The 15,048-nt window shown below is 38.3% G+C and overlaps 1 protein-coding gene across 1 annotated transcript; it reads left to right on the forward strand.

The window, feature by feature from the left end:
* Positions 1-1,508: 1,508 nt before the first annotated feature.
* kat2a (K(lysine) acetyltransferase 2A) lies at positions 1,509-14,713 on the forward strand. The gene is made up of 18 exons (XM_039687130.2): positions 1,509-1,805; positions 2,276-2,399; positions 4,297-4,442; positions 4,609-4,698; positions 4,828-5,009; positions 6,235-6,426; positions 6,510-6,616; positions 7,212-7,316; positions 7,622-7,758; positions 7,876-8,084; positions 8,216-8,342; positions 9,144-9,254; positions 9,353-9,496; positions 11,838-11,952; positions 12,047-12,083; positions 12,919-12,982; positions 13,082-13,166; positions 13,319-14,713. Exons 1-18 carry the CDS (start codon positions 1,587-1,589, stop codon positions 13,510-13,512), a joined length of 2,388 nt encoding a protein of 795 aa, XP_039543064.2. The 5' UTR covers positions 1,509-1,586; the 3' UTR covers positions 13,513-14,713.
* The last annotated feature ends 335 nt before the right edge of the window (positions 14,714-15,048 follow it).

A 15,048-nucleotide genomic window follows, 5' to 3' on the forward strand; every position in this document is an offset into this window, starting at 1 on the left:
CATTTTCAGCATCACTTGTGACATAGCACAAGCACAACACATGTGAACAGTGACCCAGAAGTTTCAAGCAGGGTCTGTGGAACGAGGGACGTAATGGAGAAAGGCAAATAAATGGAAAAACACAAACCTTGTAGAACTTGTAATTTTACCAATAAAGGAGGGGAAGGTATACATTTCTGTTTGTAGTGTTGTTATTTCTAAACGTAGGTGGTGAGTTGGAGGTGTTTTCTTATTCCTACCTACAAATAAGGTTGGGAACAGAGACCTTGTCCTTAATTATTCACCATTACTAAATTAATTTAAAAGGTGCTCTATTTCATTATGATTCTCGAATATGCATTTCTTTGCTCCTGTGGAGGGAGCATCATGGATAGAGGTTTACTCTGTGTTGTGCTGGCAGTCTTTTTGAACTTGACACTAAATGCAGTAGTTTCGAGCCACTGATGCTATTGTAGGAAGTCACTTTACAATCAATCATGATTGAGTTAATCCATGATTGAAAGTGTTTAATAACAGGGTGGTTACTGAGATTTAATTAATTATATATCTAATTACTGAGATTAGATTACTGAAACCCTCTCCATGTACATTATAGACAATTTTTATAATGTTGCAGATATGATTGAAGTCTTGTTCTCATCTGGGTGGTTTGATTTTATGTGTCAGTTACAAAATTACTGCATTTATTTGGGTGTGCAACTTCTTAGTGGGGAGAAAAAAATATTGTGCCCCTTTAAGGCTCATCATGAGACTTAAATCTAGCTAATAGTTAAATACACATGAGTTTCCTTTTTATCAATGATATTTGATCTAAATGAATGAAATGAACCAATTTTTTTTGTTTGTAAGGCCTAGAGCAGTAAATAATAACTGAACCGAAATCATCGTAAGTGTACATCTATTTACCTTTTGTTATTTTTCTAAAAAAAAAAAAAAATCAGTCAGCTAATGTATTAAGCTCTCTAGTTTTGAAACATATTAAAGTGCATTTTGCTAAAATAGTTTTTTGTCTCAAGATGGACACCAATAATGATTTTTCTAAACCATGTTTATAAAAGCTACTTAAATGCCCCAATTGAACTAAGGCCTCTAAAATCTAAGCCCTGTCTGTAAAACTCAACCAGACCCGTGGACGGTTGCATTTACTGCTTGGATTAGTCTTACAATTTAGTTATCTATTTTGTTTTCTTTAAGACGGGTAATAAGTCATTTACGTAAAAAGGGCAAATGCCCTAACTAATTTCTAGTTTAGACTTAATTTAGTGGCTATGCAACGGGCCAGTCCTAAACAATTTAATAAATACGCTTATTTTCTCCGCTTTAAAAGTGATATAGTACAATAATAGGTAGCTGTAAAGACTGTAAATAAATAGCTCAAGTGTTTAATGCCCCCCAGTGGAAAGCATCGTATCGTTTTATTCTGTAGTACTGATTGTAAAACTACATCTCCTAGCATTCCCCATTTTGCGCACGCGCAATGCAGTGGTCAGACAGCGTATCGACGAAAACTATCACAAAACTTTATTGAAACAGCACAGGGTGGAAGTGTGTGCGGCGATTCTAGGAGGGGAAGCGAGGCTGCTGATATGGCGGACCCGGCGGCACAGACCTCCGCGCAGCCCCGGCTTCAGCAAGCTCAGTCCAGCGGCTCGGCAGGGTCCAACCCAAACCCCGGAGCCGGAAGCAGCGACCCGGCCCGACCAGGCCTGAGTCAACAGCAATGGTCCAGCCAGAAGAAAGCCCAAGTCCGCTCGTTTCCGCGGGCTAAAAAGCTTGAGAAACTCGGAGTGTTTTCCTCCTGCAAGGTAACCGAGAGCTTGGCTCATAACAATAGAGCGAGTGCCCGGGCCTTTCATGTGTCAGTGCCACTCTAACAGTCTGCAAACTAGTTAGTCACATATGTTCCCTGGGAAGAATACAAATAATAAAGGACTGCAGACGATTCAAGGCTAGAAAATAGAAACACAAGACTTTGAAAACCTCCTTCCTTGGATAATGACTCCTTCCTAATATGCAGAATTAGTGCAGAAATGCTGCCAAAATATGGTGGATAATTGAATGCATTATTGTATGTTTTTATAACATGCGCATTACATTAGGTGCGCTTTAGTATATCACATTTTATTATGTGTTACCATTTTATCACTGTTACCACTGCATACTTATCATTATGAATGTTTTGACAATATCCACCTCATCAACCTCTAATTTAACCTGATGTTTACTGTCTTCATTGACAGTTTTTTTAAATCACAGTTGTGTTCTCTAATCATAGGCGAATGATGCTTGTAAATGTAATGGTTGGAAAAACCCCAATCCACCAACAGCTGCTCGTATGGAGCTCCAGCAGCAGGCAGCCAGTCTGACCGAGGCTTGCCGAAGCTGTGGACACTCTTTGGGTAAGATTAGTGCCTCTATGGTGGTTCTATTACAGCACACTAATATCAGACCCATCATCCAAATAGGCTTGTGTTGCATAATAGAGTGCAACAATGCCCAGCCGCTTTTTAAGTGGTCTTGGTTCCGTAAGCATTTTTTGAATAGGGATCTCTTAAAAGGAGTTTAAATTCACTGACATGAAATTTTCGCATTCTGTTTTTTTTTTTTATAACACTAATATGAGTTTTCCTTGCCTGTATATGGTCCGCAGTGGCTAGAAATTTCAATCAGTGTAAACTGAGCTTTGGCTATCTTTTTCTGCCTTTGAGAAAATGAAAGCTCAGACAGGCTGATCTTGAATCTCCCCTGTATGATGTCATATGGAAGAAAGGTAACCTCCCCTTCCTCTGCTTTGCCCACCCAGAGAATTTGGCTTGCCCATCAGAAAATGAGCTAGGAAGTACGAATGCGCGAACGTGATTTTGAGTTTTACCTCAAGAGATATAATGGCTTGCAAACGAGCGAAGCGTGGCAGTTGATCAGTTTTCGGATGTACAAATGAACACAAAAGTATTATTTAGTTCCCTCATCCGAGCGCAGTGCTCTGATCAATTTAACTTAAAATAGAGATATCTGGACAGAAAGGAACAGGCAGGTTTGTGACATAATTTACCTTAGTTACTAAATCCACACTAATAAACTTCTTCAGTTGATATTCTACAGTATTGGAAACTAAATTAACATTTATATAAATTTGTAACGCTACAAAAGTAAAATGATTTCTCTAAATTGAGTGGTCAAATGTAGTCTGGGTTTCCCCATGCTGCCTTGCCGCAGCGCAATTTTATTCACGCTGCTTGGCAGCCTGGACATCATGAATCAAATTTTCACCTGAGATAGGGAACCAATCACAGAACGGGGAGGGAGCGGCAAGACGATGACGACGTACATGCGACAAACAGAAGTAGTTTGTTTATATCTATGGATCCATCTTGGTTAACTTTTGATACAGGCTCTGGGATACAGAGCGCCTTAGATACGGCGTCTTCTTCGTCTAATTTTCTGTCGCTCTACACACATCTGGGATTATTGAAACGATTGGCTATGAGCTACGTACAGGCGCATTTGATAGACATTTGTAGCACCCAATAATACGGCTCTGGGCATTCGTAAACCACGCCTCAAATACGAGAAAACCTTTGTATCAAAATGTGTCTATTTGCATTTCTGCAGACATGAGATAACACTTAATGGTTTTAAAGGTGTCAAAACATCAACACCTACATCTATTTTCCTCTATCTTTGACATTTGACTAGTCACTCTGACCTAGCCGTCACATCAACTATGACACAATTGATAAGTCTGTTTGACCTTTTCATATTAGACCAAAACATAATTTTTACTTAATAAATGTGTTATTTCTTATTCACATTTGATCTTTGACATAATCATTGCTTGTCTGCCGGGATCCTATTGCACCATGATCTAATTACAAGTACCTACTTTTGAATCCGATTATTTTATCCAGATTACAGGTAATCCGTTACTACCCAGCACGTTATTCTGAAACTAATATACCATTAATTAACAATAAAATATGTCTGTTTTTTTTATTTATTTCTGGAACCCGATTGCTGTATTCCATAGCTTACTTACATAGACTGATATCTAAAAGTTTCAGATGCTGCAAGGTGTAATCCATGGACAAAGTCTGTTTAATAAATACGCAAAACAATATTAAAGTGGCTCTGAAATGTAAAGTAGCAAGTATCTACCTACATGGATTTATGAAGTATATGTCATGCCTTTGTGGTTATACATGCCAGTATATGTTAACTGTGTATTTACATCATATAACGCTTGTTATTATTATTACTTCAGGTGGTGTTCACATTCTCTTATCTGTTGATTTTTAGCAGAGCATGTGTCTCACCTGGAGAATGTGTCTGAGGAGGAGATTGACCGGTTGTTAGGGATGGTGGTGGATGTGGAGAATCTCTTCATGTCTGTTCATAAAGAAGAAGACACGGACACCAAGCAAGTCTACTTTTATTTGTTCAAGGTAACTGGGCAATTGAGATCTGCTTCCTTCATTTTTTGAAAGTGCAGGCATGCTCCAGATGAGTTCCTAACATGTTGAGAAGCCTTTTTAAAAAATGTGTTCATTTGTCAGGTGAATATTTCACATTTTTAAATGTTGTTTGTTGGATGTTTGTTTCTTTTCTTAGTTGCTGAGGAAGTGTATCCTGCAGATGGGGAAGCCTTTGGTGGAAGGCTCTCTCGGTAGCCCTCCCTTTGAAAAACCCAACATAGAACAAGTATGTATGTTGTATATGAGAAAGTGTGTGTCACAAGCAAAGCTTTCTGCCAGTCACATTCCATGAAAAAGTTTTTTTTTTTTCATTTGATGCACAGTTCTGCACTCAAGATCTCTCTCTCTGTCTCAGGGGGTGTTGAACTTTGTTCAGTATAAGTTCAGTCATTTGGCGCCTAAGGAGAGGCAGACCATGTATGAGCTCAGTAAGATGTTTCTGCTCTGTCTGAATTACTGGAAGCTGGAGACTCCATCACAGTTCCGTCAGAGGGCTCAGAAAGAGGATGCAGCCGCATACAAAGTTGATTATACTAGGTGTGTGTGTGTGTGTGTGTGTGTGTGTGTGTGTGTGTGTGTGTGTGTGTGTGTGTGTGTGTTTGAGTTAACATGTGTAACATTTGTTTCTAGGTTATATCAGCAGATCAGCTCTAATGTCACCCAAATCCACTGCTAAAAAATAAATCATCCACACGCCACCCACCCAAACCTATTCTTTTCTCTGATTTAGATATCCGCACCCAATCGTCACATTACAATTATTCAAATTCTCACGTTATATGCTAGCATATTACATGAAAATAGCCTGTTTTTAAATTAATATTTATTTAAAGTAGCCTTAATGTTCTTCTTTGGCAAAATGTCATTTGGCATTTTCTAAACACAGGCTTTACTCCCTTCAAACTTAAATTGAAATGTCACTGCAACTTCCCGAACAAGAAATTAGATCCGTTCTGCCCAAGTAGAGGCTGGATATAGGCTTTATTAGTTTTTCATATACAGCGCTTCACACACCGCTACGTATCACATAACTAGCACTTAATTCGTCCTGGCTAACTATTTTAGTAAAACTCTGGCACTGGGTATATGTTTTCCTTTATTGGTTTTCCCTGAAGAGAGAGGCTATATACATTGTTGGTTAAAATGAAAGTAAAAAGAGTGACGCTCGTTCGTTGCGTTTTACTTTGAAATGAGTGTTCAGTGTCTTCATTAAAATCAATTCATTAATGATTTGTCTCTTATCCACACACAATCAATTGTAATGTTATTTTTTAAGTTGGCCCACCTGACCCGCGGATTATCCGCAATGTTTGCAGATATAACTGTAAGTCACACATCACTAATACATATAAATGCTGTAACTGGTGCTAAAAGTTGCACTATAATTAGTTGTAAAGAGGAAAAGGTGATCGATTCACTCATTTGAGATAAGGCATTTATTTATACATTTATTTTGTAATACAGTTAGCATGATTTGAAAGCATAATTTTTATTTAAAAAATAAATAAATTATTAAATCATTATAGACCGTTCAAAAGTTTTGGGCTCTGTATGTTTTGTTTTTAATGCATTCAAATATTTACTGTAAATTAATTAATAAATGTAATTAAATTCTCAGTTTTTACTGTATTTTTGATCATACAAAATGCAGCCTTGGTGAGATTTCTTTCAAAACATTTAAAAATTCATCATTATATTTTTTTATGTGTATAAATCAAGACAATTACAATTTTGGGAATTAGTTTTTGTGTGTGTGTTTCAGGTGGCTGTGTTACTGTCACGTTCCTCAGAGCAACGACAGCTTGCCTCGGTACGAGACCTGTCAGGTGTTCGGCCGCAGTCTCCTGAAGTCCATCTTCACCGTCACCCGCAGGCAGTTACTGGAGAAGTTCAGAGTGGAGAAAGACAAGCTCCCTCCAGAGAAACGCACTCTGATCCTCACACACTTCCCCAAGTAAGACCTTTGTATCAATACCTGCTTTAAAACCGGCACTCTCACACAGTCCAATTGATTATGTTTGTGTGTGTGCTTGCTAGGTTTCTTTCCATGTTGGAAGAAGAAATCTATGGAGAAAACTCCCCCATTTGGGAGGCAGACTTCACCATGCCAGCTTCAGAGGGGACACAACTGGGGCATCAAACAGGTGCGTGTTCGTCATGTAACAACAGCTTTCTCAAATTTAAATTGATTTTAAAAATTCAATAATGACCTTTATTCACAAATTTTAGGCTACATCACCCTAATAATGGTTTCAAAATAAGCTAACTTCAACAACCTATGGTTTTAGTTAATTGAACTATATTAATTACTAAAAACATAAAAAATAAATAAAGATAAGTAGACTGCCACCAGAATGCATTCTATGTCAATAAAGGCTAGAGTAAATTGTTTTTATCTTTTAAGAGGTTCTTGTTAAAAAAATGTTGTCTCAGATTAATGTGTTATCCATTGTCTGGCAATTTATAGTTTGATTCCCCAAACATTCAATAATCGAGACAAGATTTGTGTCCCAGCTCAGCCTCTTTTGAATGGTCTTGGTTTTAATATTCAATTTGGCATGCTACTCTGTATTAATGCACAGTTGTTATGGAGTCATAAAGCAATTCTCACAGCACAAAATACAATTTGTGAAGACAGAAAACTGTAATGCTTCTGCTGGTGCGTTAGCCACCATAGGGACTTGGCTTGACATGATTTTTTTAGACTGTTGCTTCAAACCCCTTCTCTTATTATCTTAGTACTGAGTCCCGTCTCAGTGTCTGGCTCTCCTCTCAGTAAGGGCAGCAGCGGTTCTGCTCTAGGTGTTACGGGTTTGGACATTGCTTCCTCTGAACCAATAACCGGTAAGATCAAAATCAAGTTGCAGATTCATTTACTTTGCGCTGTACTGTGCTCTGTTCATTTGCATTACAATTTTAAGTATACACTCATATTTGCAGAAGACCAGGGTTTTCAACTCTGGCAATCGAGGTCCATTTTCCTGTAGAGTTCAGTTCCGACTCGAATCAAACACATGAACAAGCTAATCAGGGTTGGAGGTAAACTCTGCAGGGAAGTGCGTCTCAAGGGTCAGAGTTGAGAACACTTACGGTTGACTTAAGAACTTATGTCAGTCTCTCGTAACAGTGTGTAATGCATTGTCTCTCAGGAGAGAAACGTAAGCTTCCTGAGGCACTGACTCTGGAGGACGCCAAGCGGATCCGAGTGATGGGTGACATCCCAATGGAACTGGTCAATGAAGTCATGAAAACCATCACAGACCCTGCTGCCATGCTGGGGCCAGAGGTCAGAATTTATCACACCCATATGATAGCCTTAATAATGTAGCATGAGGATTTTCGGTTTTGCGTTTACAGTTAAATAGTAAAATTTAATCTTCTACTCTGTTTTCTGGTTTCCCAGACTAGTCTGTTGTCTGCAAACGCAGCCCGTGATGAGACGGCTCGTCTGGAGGAGAGGAGAGGCATCATTGAGTTCCATGTGATTGGTAACTCTCTCTCTCAGAAGTCCAATAAGAAGATTCTAATGTGGCTCGTGGGCTTGCAAAATGTTTTCTCCCATCAACTTCCCCGCATGCCCAAAGAGTACATCACACGTCTTGTGTTTGACCCGTAAGTTTGCAGTGACTGCTTCCTTTTCCCAAAGAACCCACTACTTACCTAAATCTTTAGCTGTGGTCAGGTTTTGTGTTTTGCAAGCTTCCTCAGCCTCTATTGATCCTGCTCCCTCTGTTTGATCACAGGAAGCACAAGACCTTGGCTCTAATTAAAGATGGCCGTGTGATTGGGGGGATTTGCTTCAGGATGTTCCCCACTCAGGGATTCACAGAGATCGTCTTCTGTGCGGTCACCTCCAACGAGCAGGTCAAGGTACGGAGACGCACTCAATGGAGGCTCAGTGACTCTAAACCAGTGGCTCTCAACCTGGGGGACAGGGAGACCACCTGTCTCTTTAATTTAAGAATTTAAATGAATAAATTATTGTAAATATATATTAAATTATTGAACTCTAAATTAAAATGCTTAAACACCTCAACTCAATATTACTTTTTCCCTTTTTTAAAATTGAAGAACATGCAGTTCTTGCAAAATGAATCTTGGTTAATTAATGTATCAATACTCTTTATTAGAAAAAATTATATTTTGAGATTAAATTAAATATTTCGAGAATAGAGTCGAAATGTCTCGAGAATAGACATTTGTTTATTTTTGGAACACAAATGAAAATGTTTTTGATGAAATCTGAGAGATGTCTGTCCCTCCATAGACAGCCACACAATTACCACTTTAACGCTTCATAAAGTTCATTAAGAGAAAAAAAAAATAATCCAAATGAATTGAGCGGCTTAGTCCAAATTTTCGGAAAAAGACACAAACGCTTTATTTTCGCTCAGATCTTACGATCTCTTTATGAACTTTTGTAGTGTAGCTGTCAATGGAGGGACATAAATCGCTCAGATTTCATTTAAAATATCTTAATTTTTGTTCCAACGATGAACAAAAATCTTACAGGTTTGGAACAACATGAGGATAAGTGTTTGATGACAGTTTTAATTTTTGGGGGGTGAACTATCCCTTTATGTTGTAAGCTAAATAAATAGTCCGTTTGCTGTGAGCTTAACTGATGTCTTTCACTTGATTTCTTGATAATATTTTTGTGTTCATGTTTAGGGCTACGGCACACACCTGATGAATCATCTTAAGGAGTACCACATCAAGCACAGCATTTTGTACTTTCTCACTTATGCAGACGAATATGCAATCGGCTACTTCAAGAAACAGGTACAGCTCCAGACAGTACAGACTCCACCAGCCTCACTTGTAATTTCCTGTTTTTCCACTGCACAACTATATCTGTTGACCCCTCTATTTGTCGGTAGGGCTTCTCCAAAGACATCAAAGTACCGAAGAGCCGCTACCTTGGTTACATCAAAGACTACGAGGGAGCCACGCTGATGGAGTGCGAACTCAATCCCAGAATACCCTACACCGAACTCTCACACATCATAAAGAGACAGAAAGAGGTGAGAGTGCACTCATTTCCCCCTGCTTGGGAATCTTTTTTCACTGCTGTTACGGATCAGTACGGTTCGGTACCGTACCATGCTGTGGAAAAGCGCCACAAGTGACCCATAGCGAGCCGAGCCGTACCGTACCATGCAGTGGAAAAGTGCCATATGATGACAGCTTGCTCAGTGCGGTCTTTGTTGAAACGCTGCTGTCAATCAACAATCATGGGAGGGGTGTCCGTTTTATTGACGTCACAAAAACAAACGGCTCAATTTGAGGCAGGGGAAAACATAAGGAGATTAAAACAAAAACACTGGATAGGTTTTTATCATTATATGATGGTTGTGTACAGGCACTGCCAACACACATTTCAGTACAATCAACTTGTAAAAGTGCATGTACCATTATATGACCCCTTACATATCTGCACTTCGGATTCTGACCGGATATCGTAGACCATCCGGGTCTCTTTAGAACACTCATTTCAACATACTATGATTTGGGACGTACTAATTCTATTTTCGAAATACTATTTAGGACGGATAGTATGCGAATTGGGATGCAGACTTGCCACCGCCTACTGACGGTTTTTGTTTCAAATTTAAAGTATACTTTAATTAAAACGTTAAAATTAGAAATCATTTCATATTTAAATATTGATGAAAAAAACAACTTTCTCATAGCTTTATTTATGCAATTGTAAATGGAGTGTAAATATATTAATGCCACTTCTGATGCCTCTTCTGTGTCTCCTCTGCATTGTAAAGATTGATTTTGATTGAATGATTTAATTTGACTGGTAGCAGTGGTTCTGTATAATTATTGAATAAGTAAGGGTTAATGCCCGACGAGGTGTCCATTGTCAGGTTTTAATGGACGACGGCGAGGCGTAAACCGGCCGACGCGCAGCGGAGGACGGTTGCCTCCGCCGAAGTCCATTAAAACCTGACAATGGACACCTCGGAGGGCATTAACCCGCTTATACCATGGTCACTTGCCAAATAAAACATTTTTAAAACATTAGTTTATATTTTAATTAGGCTAAATCTAGTTTTTACAAATAATAACTTGCATTGCCTGACTGTTTATTTAGCAACCGGAGATATTTATAGTCCGCTTAGCTCGTATCCCTTCAGGTTCACAAATGTATTTTTTTTTCATGAAACACAAAAGGTAGGCATAGTTTTTTTTTTATTACACATAAAACAATTAATCAAACAACAATAAAAAAACAATTAGCTCTGAGCTCCAGCGATTTGCGCTTAACGTTATAGAGGGCAATAAATTAATCAGATCAAAGAGAGGGTCATTTGCCTCAGGCTCCAGGCTTGAAACGCTGTAACGTTCAGCCTTCTCCTGCCTTGGTTGTCTGGACAGCTGCGTAAAACTCCCACAGGGTCTCATTCAGGGGTGCGTTTCCCGAAAGCATCATTATCCAACTATGGTCGCAAGTTACGTCGTTACCAATAGAGTTCAATGGAGCAGCGCAGCAGCGGTGTAATTTCCTCCGTTTTATTTACATTTTTTCTTTCTTCAGCAGCATACCAGTCGTCAAAGTTGCCATATTCTCCATAAATGTTAAAAGAAATAGCACGAAGTCGCTCATTGTTGTATTAGGCTATAATATCTAACGTTAGATGATAGAGCTAGAGCATGTGACTGCCTGTTGCTATGGTTACTCACAGCCGTTGTGGGCAGCGCATTTATTTATTCATTTCGAATGGTAAACAGGCAGTTTCACCAGAACTACTTTACTAGGTGTCCTCTATCACTTTTTAACGGACACCCAGCAGCCAATCAGAATCGAGTATTCACCCAGACCATGGTATAATAATGTATTATTGTATAAATAAGTATAATTGAATGTTAGTATTTGACAAAGTGATGCATAACTCTAAATAATTTTAGAAAAAAATGTCCATCCATATATAGGTGAAAATCCCCCTGGAAAATCAATTTAAGGTTGCAAAAGTTGCCCTTTAATAAATATATTAATTTCTGTCACTGCTGTGAACTGACCACTGCGTAGAATATGAAAATATGAATATCTTCGGGAGTCAGCTGTCCAACAGGCCTTGCCATGCACCAGCACAAAAACACAATCCGTAAAGTATCAAGTAACAAAACGTTGAACAAAACGAAATATCGAGATACATTTTTGTCAATATTGCACACCCCAATGTTCGGTATTAAATTTGATTTCTTAAGGTCTTAAAAAGCTTTAAATTTGACTTTAAAAAGTGTGCAGGAACCCTGTCTTATACCGTTTGTCTCTTAACTGTTTGTCAATTTCAGACAGTCTTTCTTACAGTGTAATGACTTCCACTCATATGGGTTTGTTGTCGTCTGCTATAGATAATCAAGAAACTGATCGAGAGGAAACAGAATCAGATCAGGAAAGTGTATCCTGGTCTCACCTGCTTTAAAGAGGGTGTGCGGCAGATTCCTGTGGAGAGTATACCAGGCATCAGTAAGTTTGTGCTCGTCTCACAGTAGTGGCTTTAATGCACCCACAAAATCCTTCCATTCACACATGCACTCTCCCTCCTTTTTGTCTTCTTAAGGAGAGACTGGTTGGAAGCCTAGTGCCAAGGAGAAAAGGTCAGAGGAGAATTTATGCATATTTATTCTGAAATCTGAGACCATCTGTGTGTCTGTATTAAAACATCTCATTGATGATTTTACAGTGATATCATGTTGTGCACACTCCCGTTTAGGGTCCGTAAGATTTTATTGAGGGAATTTATACTTTTATTCAGCAAGGATGCATTAAATTAATCAAAAGTGACAGTAGAGAAGACATTAATAATGTTTTTCAAAAGATTTAGATTTCAAATAAATACTGTTCTTTTGAACTTTCACTTCATCAAAGAATCCTGAAAAAAATGTATCACTGTTTCCACAAAAATATTAAGCAGCACAACTATTTTCAACATTGATAATAATAGTAAATGTTTCTTGAGCAGCAAATGATCATGTAAGAATGATTTCTGAAGGATCATGTGACACTGAAGACTGGAGTAATGACGCTGAAATTCTGCTTTGCCATCACAGGAATAAATTACATTATAAATTATATTCAAATAAAAAACACTTATTTAATATTTTACAATATCACTGAAACTTGCTGTATTTTTAACAAATAATTGGTAAGCATAAGAAACTTCTTTCAAAAACACTTTTTAATGGTAGTGAATGTGTACACGGGGATTTTTAATTGCAATGAAAACTGTGTTTACTTATAAGAGTATGTTTTAATGTGAAATTTTATACCTGGTGTGTTGTATATGAGATGAGCCGGTCTCGTTACAGTTCCTAGTAAAGTTACCAACCACCAGCGAGTAACTGAGACTGGTCAAACGCAAGTAATGTTACAAGTACTATTATTTTTGTTCCCTGCATGTATCCATCATTCTCTCTTATTTGATCTCTGCAGTAAAGAGCTGAAAGATCCCGATCTGCTTTACAACATGTTAAAGAATCTTCTCGCACAGATTAAAGTAAGAGGCCTGTTGTCACACTCGCACACACATTCATCTAAACGCATTAACAACACAATATTCTGTTACATCCTCACCATCTCATTTGTGTGTTAACAGACGCATCCAGACTCCTGGCCTTTCATGGAGCCGGTAAAGAAATCTGAAGCTCCTGACTATTATGAGGTCATCCGTTTCCCCATTGGTGGGTACTGGTGTGATCTGCATATGCAGTAACGAGATTTCAAGCCGCTATTGAATTAGTCAGACTAGCTGGACAGACAATATTATGCAGTTAACATCTATAGTTTTAACTAAATCAAATTGCATCCAGTTGAATAAACCTCTCTTCCTTAGACTTGAAAACCATGACGGAGCGTCTGAAGAACCGATATTATGTGACTAAAAAGCTCTTTATCGCCGACCTGCAGCGAGTGATCACGAACTGCAGAGAGTACAACCCTCCAGACAGCGAGTACTGCAAGTGTGCCAACACACTGGAGAAGTTTTTCTACTTCAAACTGAAAGAGGCCGGGCTCATTGACAAGTAACTGGCATCTAGCCTAGAACAAGGGACCAGTTAGAATATATAGAGAGTGTGATCACACACACACACGTTTCATTTGGATGAACAACATCCAAACCTGTCTAAAGTTGCTGCTTTCTGTTACTTTTCCCTTATACAATATAGTTATAAAACTCAAGGTTATATTCATGTGTATGACTCGGCCATGCCAGTGCATTAAGGCAAAATGAAAACTGAAAGTGTTTGATGTGGGCGTTAGCTTGTGGGTGTTAGCTTAGACAGAAATCACCATTAGCAGTTCAGTTCTTCTTTTCTATCCTCCGCCATAAAACGAATGACTCATGCACACACTGCAAGCTGTCCCTCTACATACACAAACATTCAGTTGTGTAACTTAAAGTTATATCCTGTGAATTTCCCTTTTGACCTGAGATGCTGCAGCCAAAGATGGACAATATCCGGCCTCTAGTGATGTCACCCTTCTCGCTCAAAGCTGTTTGAAGCAGCCGGTCAGTCCTATACAGGATGTATCCATTTAGTACAAATCTGACAATATGAGGTAAATCATACTTTCTTTGTTGAGTTCCGTCAATGACTTTTATTGGAAAAGATGCCTCATTCCATGACTGATCACTTCAAACAACAATAATCAAATGTTTTTTTTCTCCTGGGAAATTACTTCTGTCCATTTTGCTTTGTCAGTTGCTGTTGTGAAGTGTTTATCTTTGTTCACAAACCAATATTTGCTGTCTTTGGAAGCTTTCAGTGTGTCATGGCCCCCAGGCGTAAGCATTCAGTTTTTACACCCATTTGGACATGAACAACTATTTCCATTTCAATCGTAGCTGCAAAACACCCTTTCCGCGACTACTGCACAAATCTTTATATTCAAATACATGTGTGATTTCTGTCACACCGCATGTTCTCTGTTAGTTTAACGCTCACACACATGAGACAGGACAGCTGGGGTTTTTTTTCAGTCTCATGATGGGCATTTACTTGAAACATGACTTTAACAAACTGCTGCAATGTTGATGTATTTCAGGGTTCTTTATTTTTGGATTTACTGTGGGTCACTGATGACCCTTTTCATGAACAGGACAGATGGGCGTGATAGAAAGCGTTTGGATATGGTTACATTTGGATGATGCATGTAAATTGCAACTATTCTGTGTACTATAATTCCGTTTTTTTTTTTTTTTTTTTTAATAAACAAATTTATCTAAGTTTGCCTTGCTGAGAAGTGATGCTTATTTGAGCCTTTCAAATTCTGAATCACGCAAAAAGAGATCATACAATCGTATAATTGAGCAGAAAATAAAAAAGAGTCTGTGGTTAGCTTATATTTATAGTTTATATAGTGAGGTGTTTATTTGCAAAAGTAAATCTTCCAAATATATCCTGTTCTTTTGAATAAAGAATATATGTTTGAAAATCCATTATAGTTTTCACAAAAATCTTTAGCTGTTACCAACATCGATAATAATTAGAAATGTTTTTTGAGCAGTAAATCAGCATTAGAATTATTTCTGAAGGATCATGTGACACTGAAGACTGGAGT

The sequence above is a fragment of the Pimephales promelas genome, chromosome 3 (assembly GCF_988280905.1).
Source record: "Pimephales promelas chromosome 3, fPimPro1.hap1.1, whole genome shotgun sequence".
NCBI classification, from domain to species: domain Eukaryota; kingdom Metazoa; phylum Chordata; class Actinopteri; order Cypriniformes; family Leuciscidae; genus Pimephales; species Pimephales promelas.

What these genes read in the sequence shown, in the direction of transcription:
- kat2a (XM_039687130.2), top strand. Translation starts at nt 1,587, where the DNA reads ATGGCGGACCCGGCGGCACAGACCTCCGCGCAGCCCCGGCTTCAGCAA. An exon ending in AAGCTGTGGACACTCTTTGG is followed by an intron (nt 2,400 to 4,296) that starts GTAAGATTAGTG and finishes GTTGATTTTTAG; the next exon opens with CAGAGCATGTGTCTCACCTG. An exon ending in TCTACTTTTATTTGTTCAAG is followed by an intron (nt 4,443 to 4,608) that starts GTAACTGGGCAA and finishes TTCTTTTCTTAG; the next exon opens with TTGCTGAGGAAGTGTATCCT.